Source organism: Triticum dicoccoides, chromosome 7A (assembly GCF_002162155.2).
Source record: "Triticum dicoccoides isolate Atlit2015 ecotype Zavitan chromosome 7A, WEW_v2.0, whole genome shotgun sequence".
Classification (NCBI taxonomy): Eukaryota; Viridiplantae; Streptophyta; class Magnoliopsida; order Poales; family Poaceae; genus Triticum; species Triticum dicoccoides.
The window spans coordinates 5,119,725-5,134,372 of record NC_041392.1 but is presented as its reverse complement, the minus strand read 5'-3'; the positions used below and the strand labels follow the sequence as shown (position 1 = coordinate 5,134,372).

Sequence of the window (14,648 nt, the reverse complement as noted above, 5' to 3'; positions counted from 1 at the left end):
GGCAAGGTTGTCAGAATCGTGATTCTGAATCGAATCGGAGCTCCGATGATAGGATCGCAAATCATAGAATCTTCACTATCAGGATCGTAGAAACGTAGATTATAGAGACTAAAGTCGTAGAATCGGAGGGGTTAGTTTGGATCGTAAAGTCATAGAATCGTACAATAGAATCACGATTCTGAAAACCTTGATGGCAGGGATTGAGGCGGCTGGCGGAGTGGCGACGGCGGCCGATCAACTGGTGTGGAGGTGGGGGTGGGGCGGCAATAGGCTTGCCCCATAGGCTTATGGCAATATTCTGTGATGACCAAAAAAATGTGGACTTCAATATAACTCTTTTGGGCTAGAAATCTGACGCCCTCAAATACGTCATATTTCGATTGAACGCATGCAATTAATCGATGCAACATGGCAATTTTTATGTTGACTTTTTACACTACATGAGAATTTTCACTGCAAAGCAAATCCTATACACAAGCATGAGAATTTTATCTGTTTACGCATGGAAAATCTGATTGTCTGATTTCTAGCGCTAAAAATCTGACATAAAAAATTTAAATTGTGAAAGTTATTGGTCATACGAGTATATTTGCTGGTGGAGCCATTTAGATGGGCAGTGGTACCTAGCCCACGATGTATCCGATTTGGTTTCTTTCCATGACGTTTTTGTCGAGGAGTATGTGGTAACATCATTAATTTTAAGACATGTCGGCTCAGTTTCTCGGACGTGACCGTAAGGATAGAGTGTAAGTGTCTTTATAGGGATAAGTGTATGTACATATTTATGAGTGTCCGAACGAATGTACTGCGTTTCAGAAAAAAAAATTGCCGGAAAAAAATAGCTTTCTGATCATGCGTTTTTACCTCTGTTTGGAGATGCTCCAGTAGCGTGCTTGGACACGATGCCTCAGATACCACCAAAGAAGATACATGTTGCATACACACGTGTGTTGTGTGCTCATTCATGTACAGAAGTGCACCCGACAGTTTGTGAAGATGACTTGTGCCTTCCTTCGATGCATGCATGCATGCATGCGTGATTGTCCTTGTCGGCATGACTCGACAAATGAAATCAAGGATGTGGGGCCGGCACTATTGCTGCCACCTATGCAATGCAAGGACTTGGTCTGGACACCGGTCATGCACATGCATGTACACCCCACAAGCAATTATAACAATAATAATAAATACCCTAAAAACAATAATAATAATACAAAAGTCAGGACTTGGCATCCTATGCAACCAGAGTGTGCTCCTAAACAAGGAACTAGAGTGAAGATAAACCCTCTACTCTGGATGCAAAGTATTCACGGACGGGTTTTTTCTTCGAAAAATATTCAGATCTATCTATTATAAAGATTTATTAAAAATACAAAGCATTCCAAATATAATGAACCTCATGCGTGCCAACACATTCAATATTTTGGAGCATTAGCTCTCCAGTTTGTAAACCAACGAACAACCACCGCCACGGCCAGATCGAGCCAGGTGACAACACATTCAATTTAAAGACGCCAAAAAAGCAACAAAACATTCTCATTTTAGCCACTGCTAATGCTACCTCTCTTCTCCCTTGCAAGCTGGAGCATTAGCTCTCCAGTTTGCAACAGAGGTTCAATGCAAAGGAAATCACAATTTTCGCAGACAACCTCATGCGTGCTTACCCCCAAGAATCCAATCATTCGTCCTAGTAATGCTAGCATTTTTCTTTTCCATTCGATGGTGGGGTTTTGTCAGCTTCTTTTTGTTCTTCGCCCATAGCAAGGTTCACCCCACTTGCTTTTATCCCATTTTTGTTTTAGTCTGGTTGTGTGGGATTCAGCTTGTCTGCTTCCTTTCCATGCTCCCATCCGTGCTCCCACTTCATCATACGGCTGTCTTTTTTTTCTTTTCCTTTCTAATCCAATCATCCTCCCCCCACGGATTTTAAGGAGGTGGGGCCAAGTCTTATTTTGTTCAAATCAAATCAAGACACGTACGCGGGAGCACGGATAGGCACACGCGTGAGGAGCAGGCAAGTCTCTCCGGTTGTGTGTGCCCACATGTTTTCATTTGCTCGCCATTACCATATTAAAACTTTTCTGGAAGATGCATATGGTACAATCTACAAACCACATGACAATGAAACAAGGCTCTATATACTTGTACTTGCAACGACGATGATAATTTACTTGGATATTTTGTTTTTCTGCCACCATATAGGTTGGTATAGTGGAAATTTAGCTCAAAATTTTGGATGTACAACTAAACATACAATGCTTACTATGTGCAATGGATATCAATAAGGAAGAATCTAAGACCAAGAACATGCATTACTAACTCCCTAGGATACATTGAATGATTGAAATGCATGCTCAGCTCAACTTACGTCCGCAGCAACGGCAGTTCTGCTCGTCGACAAATTCATCGAAGCTCCTCTTCTTTTAGCCAACCGTCATCAAAATTGAACCGGAGCGTAAAGTTTTTTGTAAAATCGAGTACGTACAATGGCATTGCTCACTTGTTTTGGTGTGATTGTGCCCACATCTTTTCCCTTTTGTTTTCATTCGCTCGTTAAGTCGCTAGTGACATTATTGAAACTCTCATGGAAATGCATATGGTACAGCCCACCAACCATGAACAATGAAACTTGTACTCGACAACGACGATGACAATTTACTTGAAATGTCGTTTATAGCAGGTATATAGTGGAGGACATCTTCTATGGTAAAAAGAGCAATATCTCCATAACACGCAAGATCATTAGTAATACTTACTCCCTAGGATAGGATACAATGCATTGAATGATTGAGATGCAGCTAGGCCGCCGATCGGATCGGGTTTTAGGTCATCAATGTACGTCCGCCGCCGCCGCAGCGGTGGGTGAGCTCGTCGACGAAGTCGTCGAAGCTCCTCTGCGACGACCCGCCGGGCGCCGCGGCGGCCTTGAGCTTGGCCGTCACCTTCCTGAGCGCCTGGCGGAGCTGCTGGCCCTCTTGACCGGATATGACGCCCTGGATCCTGGCGCTCACCTCGTCGGGGAACACCTTGCTGCGGTCGCCGATGGGCACGCCGACGCGCCACTCGCGCACGACGAGCCGCCGGTTGGTGAACTGGTCGGTGAGCAGCGGGAAGCAGAGCATGGGCACGCCGGCCCACACGCTCTCGAGGACGGAGTTCCAGCCGCAGTGCGTGAGGAAGCCGGCGAGCGCGGCGTGGGCGAGCACCTCCACCTGGCAGCACCACGGCACGACGAGGCCGCGGCCGGCGGAGGCCGCCGCGAAGCCCTCGGGCAGCGGGTCCGGGTCGTCGGAGCTGACGATGTCGGGGCGCATCGCCCACAGGAACCTGGCGCCGCTGGCCAGCACCCCGGCCGCGATGTCGTGCAGCTCCTGCCGGGTGACGTGCGCGTAGCTGCCGAAGGAGACGTAGAGCACGGAGCCCGGCGGCTGCGCGTCCAGCCACTGGGAGCAGTCGGACTCGGCCCACATGGAGGTGGCGACGCCGCCGCCGCTGGCGCCGGCGCCGCGGGGGAAGCCCATGGGGCCGACGGCGTAGAAGGGCTTCTCGGCGCGCAGCGCGGCGACGGTGGACGGCTCCAGCTCCTCGACGGTGTTGCAGAGCACGTAGTCGGCGCGCCGGGCCTCGTCGAAGGCCTTGAAGATGATGCGGTGCACGACGCTGGTGGCGTCCGTGTCCTGCAGGTAGGACATGAGCTCGTGCGGCTCGATCGCCGGCACGCCGGGGACGTACGTGATGGTGTCCTTCCGCGGCGGGCCCTTGGCGGAGTTGAAGTGGCCGTGCTCCGCGAGCAGGTCCATGTGGTAGTAGAGGTTGAAGATGAGGGCCGGCTCGGTCCAGAAGGACACGTACGGCACGCCGAACTTCCTGGCCAGGGTCGCCGGCCAGACGAAGAAGGTGTCGGCGACGAGGCAGGTGGAGGCCGGGTCGACGACGACGCGGCGGAGCAGGTCCTCGACGTGCGCGGCGAGCACGTGCAGCTCGCCCTCCTTGAACTGGTCGTGGTTGAGCGAGCGGTCGAAGCCGAGCGGGAAGCCGTCGCTGAGCAGCTCGTACCGCACGTCGAGCGGCTCCTCCTTGTGGCCCGAGGAGGCGCGCGCGCCGGCGAAGATGTCATAGCGGTGGCGGTCGACGCCGAGGGCGCGCGCGGTCTGCTCGTGCACGGACTCGGTGTTGACGAAGGTGACCGCGAAGCCGCGCGCGGCGAGGCGCAGGGCGAGGTGCGCCGCGGGGATGACGTGGCCCTGGTACGGGTACGCGATCACCACGGCGTGCGGCTTGGTCGCCGTCCTCCGGCCGCCGGCGGTGCCGTTGCCGTTGGATGCCACCATCTCGTGCCCCATGCGTGCGTCTAGATTTTGGACTCGTGGTGCGCGTGATGGGCGGTAGGTAGGGAGGAGAGGATGATGGCGTCACGTAAATATACAGAAGAGAAGATCCATGGCCGCGCTCCGACAGCAAGTGATGAGACAAAATGCTGGGCGGGCTCAAATACCATGTGACATGTAGTGACCACTTTGTTGGCCTTATCCCATGAAACAAGATCTGCTCTAGCCCCTCAATCTCATTCAAGTTCATCAAAGATTTATGGAAATGTTAATGCCCACACGTGTGGGCGTTCACCATCCCGACCACACGCAAACATCTCCGTTGGCAGCTGTTTGCACGAATCTTGGAACAAACCGGCCGGTTTTCTGCGCCACGTAGGACGAGGCGCGTGTGCGGTGTGCGAGACAGTTCGCCCGCATGTTGGTTGCCATCCCGCGGTCAGCGGTTGCCACTCGGAGGCGTGCGGTGGAACTGCAATGCGCCCGCACGCCACGCTCCGATCGCGGTTGAGGTCAAACACGTCGCACACCTCTGCCCCCTCTCCGTCACGGTTCCATTTACTCACCCGCACCGCAGTTACTGGCACAACCCACTCGCATTTCAAACCATTGGAGGAGAAGGCGAGGAGAGAAGGCGACGGCGGAGGCGGAAGAATCGACGGTGTTCGTGGCCGTTGGTGGGGCTCGCCGGAACGGAGCGGCTTCACCGGAGCGCCTGCGGGTTGAAGGTAATGCTCGCTACAACTCCCGCAATCCCTTCCTGCATTTTCCCCCCTTCCCTCCCTGTTCGATTCCTCGATCGAGATTCGTAGAGATTCAGACGATTCAGCGATGCATCGGCGTTCCCGCCGGCGCCGAAGTCGTCTGTTAGCCGTTTTTGGTGGCACTGGGCAGTTTCGTCGCGGCCCCGGCGGCGGCATCGTCGGTGTGGTTATGCTTGTTCAGAGGCACGCACTAGTATTGCCTATGGATTGGGCAGGTGTCTCCCGGTTTGTTTGATGCGTATTTGGTTCGAATTTGTGTTTGCAGTCAGTTCGTGGGAGAATTTTGAGGGTGAATTTGAAGTCGCGGTAGTTGCCATTGAACCCTAGATCTAGTTAGTTGGGTTTTGAAACTGTAGTAGGAGGCGAATTTGATAGTTTCATTAACTATCATGATTGTGTGGCAACTAACTCCCTGAACAAATGTGATAGTTGCCACAAATGTGTTTCCCCTTTGTGGCAACAAATTACTGAAATGACTGTGCTAGTTGCCACATATAAGCTTTCACATGGGGCAACTATTTTTATTGAATGACTGTGATAGTTGCCACACGCACGCTCTTCCATGTGGCAACTAAATTTGCTGAATTACTGTGATAGTAGCCACAAACATGCTTTTTATTGTGGCATCTAATTTTTCTGAATGATTTGTGATAGTTACCACACTTTGATAGTTGCCAAAATCGGTAGTCAATGTAGTTTCAGGAGCCAACTGCACTGGACGACAACTAATGTGCACATCAAGTGTGCCTGTTGCCACTTGGATAGTATATTCATGTGGCGAATAGAATGTGAACACACTGTCTGTTGCCATTCTGCAGATAAGACAGTGTGGCAAATTAGCTGCATAATGTGGCAACCAAATTTGCATATCAATTCTGTCAGATGCTATACATATGCTTTGCATGTGGCAAGTTTTTGGCTGACCACCATGACAATTTGGTTTGTTCCTATCTCAGCAGAATGGCTCGTGGCGATCATCAAAACGATGATGATGATTTCATGGATCCACCACAGCGTAATCGGGCAACTGGACGGAGAAAAGAGGGTGATGAGGTAAATGTTCGCACATCCCCCCTTCCTCCTGATTTATGTTACTGGTTGACACCTCGAGCTTGCAGTTGTCTGGCACGAACTAAAATTTCATGACATTGCAAAACATGGCAACAACTAATCACTGTTTGCAAAAACATGGCAAAAACTGATCACTTTTTGTCTGTTTTTTGTAGAACAAGAAACGTATTCGCAACAGAGCCTCCCAGGAACGACTGACTGCGTTGACTGACAAATTCACCGACGATCAGAAGGGGGCTGCTGTTGAGATGGGTATGCAGTCTATGATGGATGTCCGGCGCACGAACCTTTTCAACCCTGTATGCGACTGACTTGGTGAGATCTACGACCCTGCCTCCAGGGAATTCGTGATTCCGGGACGTGGAAGACTACCGTTGAATGAGGAATCCGTGTTCTGCACTTTGGGTGTGCCTCATGGACATATGAAAGTCCCATACGAGGTCAACAATGAGATCGAGGAAGCGCTGTTCCCCCGTTTGTTTCCTGGGTCTGAATCCATGCCGAACACGTCCGCAGTGGCAGATTCACTGCAGGCCATGACGACGCATGGAGATGTTTTCAAGATGAAGCTACTCATGTACCTCATCTCAGCTGTTTTCGCGCCGACCACCTCTCTTCGCCCAAGCAATAAATGCTTCCCCATCCTGGTGAATGATCCATCTTTACTACTTCATTTTCCGTTGATCTTTTTGGCTCCGATGTCATGTGTAAAGCTAGTGACTGCCAGCGTTTTCTGATGTTTTTTCCATTTGATTTCTGATGCGGCAATCTTTTTTTTGTCCTGAAATTTTGTGTGGTGCAGGCGGATTTGGGAAATGTGAAGAACATGAATTGGTGTAAGTTTATTGCCGACTTCCTGCACGATGCATTCTCAAGCAAGATGTACCAAAAGGGTTGTCGACTGCATTTAATGGTATTTTTTACCAGTTCTTTCTGTGAATACTATTTTTAACACACTTTTATTCATGCATGGCAACCTGATCATAACAAGATGGCAACCTGATTATATCAAGATGGCAGCTGCCACAATGACAATATGGCAACGGGCATAATGACAATATGGCAACTCCCATCATATTAGTATGGCAACTGTCATCATACTATGATGGCAACTGCCATCATAACAAGATGGCAACTGCTATCACACTATGATGGCAATTAGCACATGGAGATGGCATTTTCTTCTTCTTCTTCTATTTTTTTCATGCACCTCAACTTGATTATCATGGGAACATATATTATCCTGTTTTCCTCCACACAGTACCCATGATGGCAACTGATATTTATTTCTTTTTAAAATTGTTTTGCATCAGCTCATGTACGTCGACTGTCTTGACCTGTCCACCGTGGATTTCACTGGGACAGGAGGCCCGCCGCCTGCGCACAAGTTTGCTGTTTTTGCATGGACTATCAACGCTGTCAAGGCTGTGCTTGCCGCAGACAAGGCTACTAACACCACATATGAAAAACTGCAGGTTAGTTCTGGTTTCTTTGCCCACACGGCATGCCTACAAATTGGCATGAGGCAACCGTCTGTGGGTCATAAGAGATGACTACCTTTGTTATCCATGGCTTCCTGAGTACTGTATCCATGTCTCATTCCACATGGCAACCCTTTTCATTCGTGCTTAAACTTACATTCTCTCTCTTACGTCCTAGCTTTTTTTTTCTTTCTTTGTTCTTTCCAGCTGATGGCCAAACATGCTATAGACTACAGCGTGTTTGTGGGGCCTCAAAACTTTGGAAAGTGGATGGACGTGTACTCAGCTCCGTCTTGCCCTGCCGAGGTAATCAAAAGATCTACATCTATGGTTTGCCGTGGAGTATTTTTTGATGTCGTGCAAGTGATTGCAATACGGTGGTCATTGATGCTTCTTTGTTTCATGCATAGGCGAGGGCACCTGTTGAGCATCTAATAGGGCAGTTTCCATCTGGAATGACCGGCTTGATCGGGAAGTTGGTTGAGGGGTGGACGTCCCTCAGTGGCTCTGACAGCGACGCGGTTGCGAGGCAGTTCACTTCGTTTGTCCCAGAACATACACATCGTCCAACTGGTTGCCGTGGCCGGTATGACTACAACAGTTCCCAAGAGCCTGCTGACACACAAGATGAACTAGGTGGAGATGCTGGTCTCAGCCAGGATGACGACGATGTCATGGAGAATGTGCAAGAGGACACCGATGATGATGATCATGCTGAAGTTCACGCAGGTGGTAACAAGGGCAAGGATGCAACAGATGTCCCCCAACCGAAGAAAGTGAAACAACACACGGCTGCGAGAGGCGTGGGGGTTTTGCCATCAAAGAGGGGGAGGGCTCCAGAGGGTGTTGGGCAGGGTTCTGCTGGCAAGAGGTCTAGGATCGACCCCGTAGCTGCCAGGAAGAGGTTCGACTTTTATTTTAGTTTTTTGCTTTGTCTATTTTCTTCGAATAGACTCATCCTCTTTTTGCACTTGTTTTTGTCAAGCGCGGCAACGAGTTTGCTGTCTGACAATTGCCACCTTTTTTCCTCCATCTCATATGTGGAGCGAGCCGACAGCTGGTGGACGAGCAGTTACGAAGAAACAAGCGCCAACACCAACCCATGTTTCTGCTCGGTTGAACAAAGTCGCCCCATTGCCGGTGACACCCCTTCCACTAGGTCATCTCCTCACACGACGATGACCAACACCGGGGATCCTGTCGTGTTGCCAGATATGAGGAAGGCAGTCAGGAAGTAGGTTTTTTCATCCGCCTTCATTGACATAGCGCTATACTTTCTTGATTTTCCAATGCATCCGTTTAGCTTGTCACATTGTCTTCTATCATCGCCCCCCACGTGGCAACTGCTGTTCTCCAAATGATTTTTTCCTTCCTTTTTAAGTGTATGGCAACTCCTATTGTTTTTACATGGCAACTAGAATCTAGGCCAAATGGTAACTTTATGTACCTAATGGCAACTACCATCTTCACCGTTGGCTTGTGAGCTCATCCCACACCTAGGTTTGAAATTGCATTCATGGCAGATCAGACATTTTTATCATTCTTCAATTTTGGCTAACATGGCAACTGCTAATTATGACACATGGCAACTCACGTTCCCCTTACATGGCAACTACCAGCTTTTCCACTTGTTTCTCATTTTTTTAAGATTTCTACCAAGGCAAACATATTTTTGTTCACTTTTTAATACCTTTTTCGTGTGCTTTTTTTTCAGGGTGAAGAAGACTACTACGCGCGGGGCCAAGCATATCAGTAAGGACCCGCTCGAACGCCTGCATTCAAAGTTGTCAACAGGGGGCAACTCAGATGTACATGAGGCACCAGGCGACAATACTGCTGCTGCACCGTTGACCGCTCCCACCAACTCTGATGCAAGTGGCCGACCATCTCCGCCGGCTGCAGATGTGCATGCTAGAACAACAGGCATCCGTACATCGGGGAGTGACGAGTCGGTATCTGCCAGGACAGCTGAAATATTGCCAACTCTTCTGGCAATGAAGGATGCTGCTGTGAGCCATGCCACCCCATTAGCAAGTGTTGAAGTGGACGCTCTCGAGACGAACCTAAGCAAGGAAGATTCCCGCTCATCTGACACTGATTCCAAGCGCGTGCGTGGTGGCACTCCTGTGTCCACGACAGAAGCGGCCGAGGCGGCAGTTCACAAGGATATGCCATCTACAGGTGAGAGTCCTGGCATAACAGCTCCAGCTCCTGTCAGTGCAGATACTGCTAAGGCGACTGTTTCGCGTGCTGGTCTTCCACCTAGGCGTCGTAGCCCCCGCAAGCAACCAACAGACATACCCAACACACCGGCTGTAGCTAGGAGAAGGAGAGACGAGTCTGGTTATGTTGCTGCGTCCACACTATTCCCGCCACCTGCCAAAAGCAATGTGATGGAGAAACCGGAAGACCGGAGCACAACTGATGCAGGAGTCAAGCCGGGCACGAGTGACGCAGGTGAAAAACCAGAGCAGACTGCGTCTTTACCCGCAGTGGAAATCCCCAGCATAAATCTGCGCACTTCCAGGCTCCCAGTCAATGTCGGTGTCCCCTACAGCCCAAACAAGAAGATTGTCATGAAAGTTGCGGCTGATACCGCTGACAACACGCCCCGCCCTACAAATAAGGCCGATCATTCTGTAGCGGCCGATTCAGATATGTTTGTCGATCTTTCACCCTTGGATTCTGCCCCGCAAGTCGTTCGTGGTCCGGCCAGTAGGAATGAGAGGCACCCAATGGCCTTTACCCCACCGAGCTTCAGCCTTGGCATCAGTCAAGATCAACCGGTGGTGCAAGATCCTATGCCAGTTGCCGTTGCTTTCCTAGGAGGCATGCCCGCAATGATGGCGCAGCCAATGGTCGAGGGCAGGAAGGCTGTCAAGTTCGCAGAACCGATTGTGCAAGGTACACTTGTCATGTCCTTATGATTTTTCTTGTATACATCTTTGTAGTTTGACTTTTGTCCCAATCATATTTTTTGGGGGTTCTCACTTGTGATGGCAACTGACATGTGATGACATGGCAACTGAATTTGATGTACCATGTCACCTATATTTCTTTTGCTGCCATGCTACATTTTGACATTTGGGCAACCACGTGGAACTGAAGTTGATTCAACATGGCAACTGTAGTTGCTGTCACATGGCAAATATAGTGCATTACACATGGCAACTGGATTTGCCACACCATGTCGCCTGCATTTTTTGTTTCCATGCTGCATTTTTCATACGGCAATCACATGGCAAATGGAGTTGACACAACATGCAAATGTAGTTGCTGTGACATGGCAACTACAGTCCAACTAGATGGCAACTACAGTGCAACTACATGGCAATTGTAGTTGCTATGACATGGCCACTGTAGTTGGACAACACATGGCAACTGCCCCACTTTTTCTACCTACATCTCACATCATGCACCCTATCTTCTCACAATCCATCTGTTTTTGATTTTTTAGGTATCCTAACCCACTTTTTTTATCATTGCAATCACCCCTGAGGAGATTTCATCGTCACTTGACGAAGCTTACCGCATGATTGAGGAGGCAGCATTGCAGAGGAGGTCCTCACGTGGGCAAGGGCAATCAAGTTCCAACATGCCTGCATATACGATATCTGAGGATACCATTAGGAGTGCCACTCCTGGTTCTGTGAGGCAGCAGAGGGTAGTTCACCCACCTCCCGCGGAAGACTACGAGCCCGAATTCAGGGCCACTAAGGAACAGACCCAGCTGTACGATATTGTCAAGCGGTTTGGAAATGCGAGGGCCAATAGCAAGCACATGAAGGAGCTAAAAGCGTAAACGACCACATCCCATAATCTCTCATTTTGCTTTGCTCCTTTTTTACCATTCATCTTCTTCGTACTTTCATGTATTTTTTACTTAGTAGGCATGATTATTCCATGTCATGTCGTTTTCATACAGCTTATGTTTGGACAGAACCAAAGTCATTCAGTGCGGAGCGACGTACGTCGAGCTGGGTGATCTTGCCGAGTCCGTGAGGCCAAACGGTAAAATGTCGATGAATGTAGTTGCATGCGGGATCGACTACATCAACAATCACACCGATGTGTGTGCCGACAAGATAATCATGCATTACAGTGTGACTTACAAAATATGGGATGGTGACTTCCACCACAAAATCCTGAGAAAGAATTTTGCTCAACACGGTGAATTCAAGCTCACACTGAAGAAATATGTGAGTAGTCCTTCCCTGTCTGCAATGTTTTTTCACATGGTGTGGTTTTTTGCCACCATCTGCACTTTGTGTTTATGTGGCAAATGTTTTCATGTGGCAACAACTGCCGTGCACACTGACTTCTTGTTTTTTGCATCCCGTGTAAACTATGTGACAACTTGATAGTAAAATACACGACACATTTTGTTCATACATGGACGGCAACTTTCTTTCAACTACCCCCACCCATAACCAAACATTCTACGTGATTCTAATTTTTTTGTCCCTCTGTTGTTCTTTACGTGAACTCTGCTTCTCATTTCTTCACTTTTAAATGCAGGTCATGTTCCCCATGTTCCAGGAGCTTGCACCACATGACCCACGCGACAAGTGTGGTCACCACTATGCGATCTGTCTTGACCTGAAGAACCAACGTTTTGAGGTGCTTGATTCAATCCGTTCGGAAGCTGATGCAAACCTTACTACGCATGCCAAATTCTTCATTAACAACCTCAAAGAGACATGGAACCGTCACTACAAACATTCAAAGGTCCAGATCAGGCATTTCCCGACTGAGTATGTGGCGACTGCGAAGCAAGGGAACACGTAATTTCTTCCTTCCTTCATGTGCCATTTACATCAATCCAACCCCTCTTTTGTTGTCACATCTGAATTGAAGTCTATCTTTGTTACGACTGTCCTTTTTGCGTGTTTACCTGACTCTTTTCCTCGTGCAGGATGGACTGTGGCTTTCACGCGCTGGAATACTTTGCAAAGTGGGAAGGCAGAATTGTCCCCCCTATCACAGCTGCAACGGTCGTTGAGCTCCGGAAAATCTACACATGGAACTGGTTGATGAATGAAGATTTCAACAAGCGGTCCGGAGCACGCGAGTTCGTGGAGGAAGCTGTCAAGAAAGTCATCAAGAAGTACAAGTGATCACGTGGTGTTACACACCGAACGCATACCTTACATTCTGTTGCGGAGGAATGTAAGGTACTATCTCTTTGTTTCTCGTTGAAAACTATGTTTGTGTGCTATGTTATGACTGCAACCCCGCGTAGCCTAACTATGTAGTGGTGGTGTGTGAGCGACATTTGAATAGTTTCTGTAATACATGTGTGGACATGAACCTATTTTAGGCGTTACAGCAGATATGTTTTTATGTTTGTCATTATTACAATGGTTTCATCGTTTCTAGCACCGGTTTGCTGTTTCGAATGCGTCTATGATGTTTTAAAAAAGATGGCAAATGTAGTTCATCAGACATGGGTAGTGAAAGTCATCGTCGTTTTTCATTTTGGCTGTTTTGCTTCTTCTTTTTCATCACTAACTGCACCGGCTAGCATGGATAGGTTGATCATGTAGCCACAACCTTTGCTGCGGTTTATGCACGTTATGATTTTTCCAACTTGTTTTCCATACATTTGCACACAACACACTATGTGTCTCTAAACCGTGTCGTATTGTCATGGAAATATATGCCATGCAGAGTCATTACAAACACCATGGTATATTTTCAGTACAGCTAACATGGTAGATACAGTACAACCAACATGACAGATCCAGCATAATTAACATGGCAGATACAGTACAACTAACATGGCAGATCCAGTACAACTAAAATGGCAGATCCAGTACAACTAGCATGACATATTTACTATAAAATAGCATGTCATATTTAGTATAAAATAGCATGGCATATTTAGTATAAAATAGCATGGCAGACCAACTACGCATAACATGGCAGATTAACTACACATAACATGGCAGATTAAGTACCCATAACATGGCAACTGCATTTATCCATTCAATGAATTTTCCTTCCACTTCTGATGCCCCTCAAGAGTCATTCTCCCAATTTTTTTTAAAAAAATTCTCATCATATAGGGTACAAAACAAACTGTCCACAAGGACCATGTCACATCGCCCTAATTTTTGCTCATGGATTGCCCGCCCCTTTCTTCGTTTTCTTGTGTTTTGCTTGGATCTCCAATCCCGACTTGTACCTTATCTCTCTTGGACGACCCTTTGTGATAGAATGGGGTGGGTTCCTGACCTAGGTCTGTGTGCTTGCTGTTCCAGATCCTATCTCCGAGTTTTCAGATGATGGCCCCGTGGATGAAGGCACACTTGATGTGCGGGGGAACTGGTGTAAGGCTTCCTCAGCTTTCCTCTTCTTGATCTCATCAAGCTCTCTTTTCGGTGCTTTCCTGTGTTTTTCTGCGACTCTCGCTGTCTCATCATTCTTGCACGCTTCATCAATTAGCTCAGCATAGTTCTTTGTCAGCACAACGTGCCTCACGGCTTCCATGGTTGACTCAGGTCTCTCATCATGCACAGCCAGAACTGCGTGTGTTGTCTACGGCACCAACGCGTCGCACTACTGGAAGCTACTTTGCCATCTGCCAGTTCTTTGCCGTCCGCTAGCGGACGGCAAAGAAGCTCTTTGCCATCAGCTTCCAAAAAGCAGACGTCAAAGAACTGGCTGATGGCAAAGACCAAGTTTGCCATCAGCCAGTTCTTTGCCGTCTGCTAGCGGATGGCAAAGATTCTTTGCCGTCGGCTAGCGGACGACAAAGAGGGAGGGGCCCCACTGACGAGCTGCAAAAAGAAAAACCTAACGGGCCCCCTCTTTGCCGTCCGCTAGCGGACGGCAAAGAGCAAGAAGGCGGACGGCAAAGGGTGGCGGACGGCAAAGAGGGAGGGCCCCACGTAACGTTAACGGGGCCGCGCCCCACCCCCCTCTCTCTTTCTCTCCCACCTCTCGCCAGCCCCGTCGCACCACCCCGCCACCGCCGCCCCAGCGCCCCCCGCCCCGTCGCC

At 48.8% G+C, this 14,648-nt stretch overlaps 1 protein-coding gene across 1 annotated transcript; it reads right to left on the bottom strand.

Annotated features, from left to right (window-relative positions):
* Positions 1-2,539: 2,539 nt before the first annotated feature.
* LOC119327383 (UDP-glycosyltransferase 86A1-like) lies at positions 2,540-4,471 on the bottom strand. The gene has a single exon (XM_037600496.1). It carries the CDS (start codon positions 4,341-4,343, stop codon positions 2,823-2,825), a length of 1,521 nt encoding a protein of 506 aa, XP_037456393.1. The 5' UTR covers positions 4,344-4,471; the 3' UTR covers positions 2,540-2,822.
* Positions 4,472-14,648: the final 10,177 nt, after the last annotated feature.

What these genes read in the sequence shown, in the direction of transcription:
- LOC119327383 (XM_037600496.1), bottom strand. Translation starts at nt 4,343, where the DNA reads ATGGGGCACGAGATGGTGGCATCCAACGGCAACGGCACCGCCGGCGGC.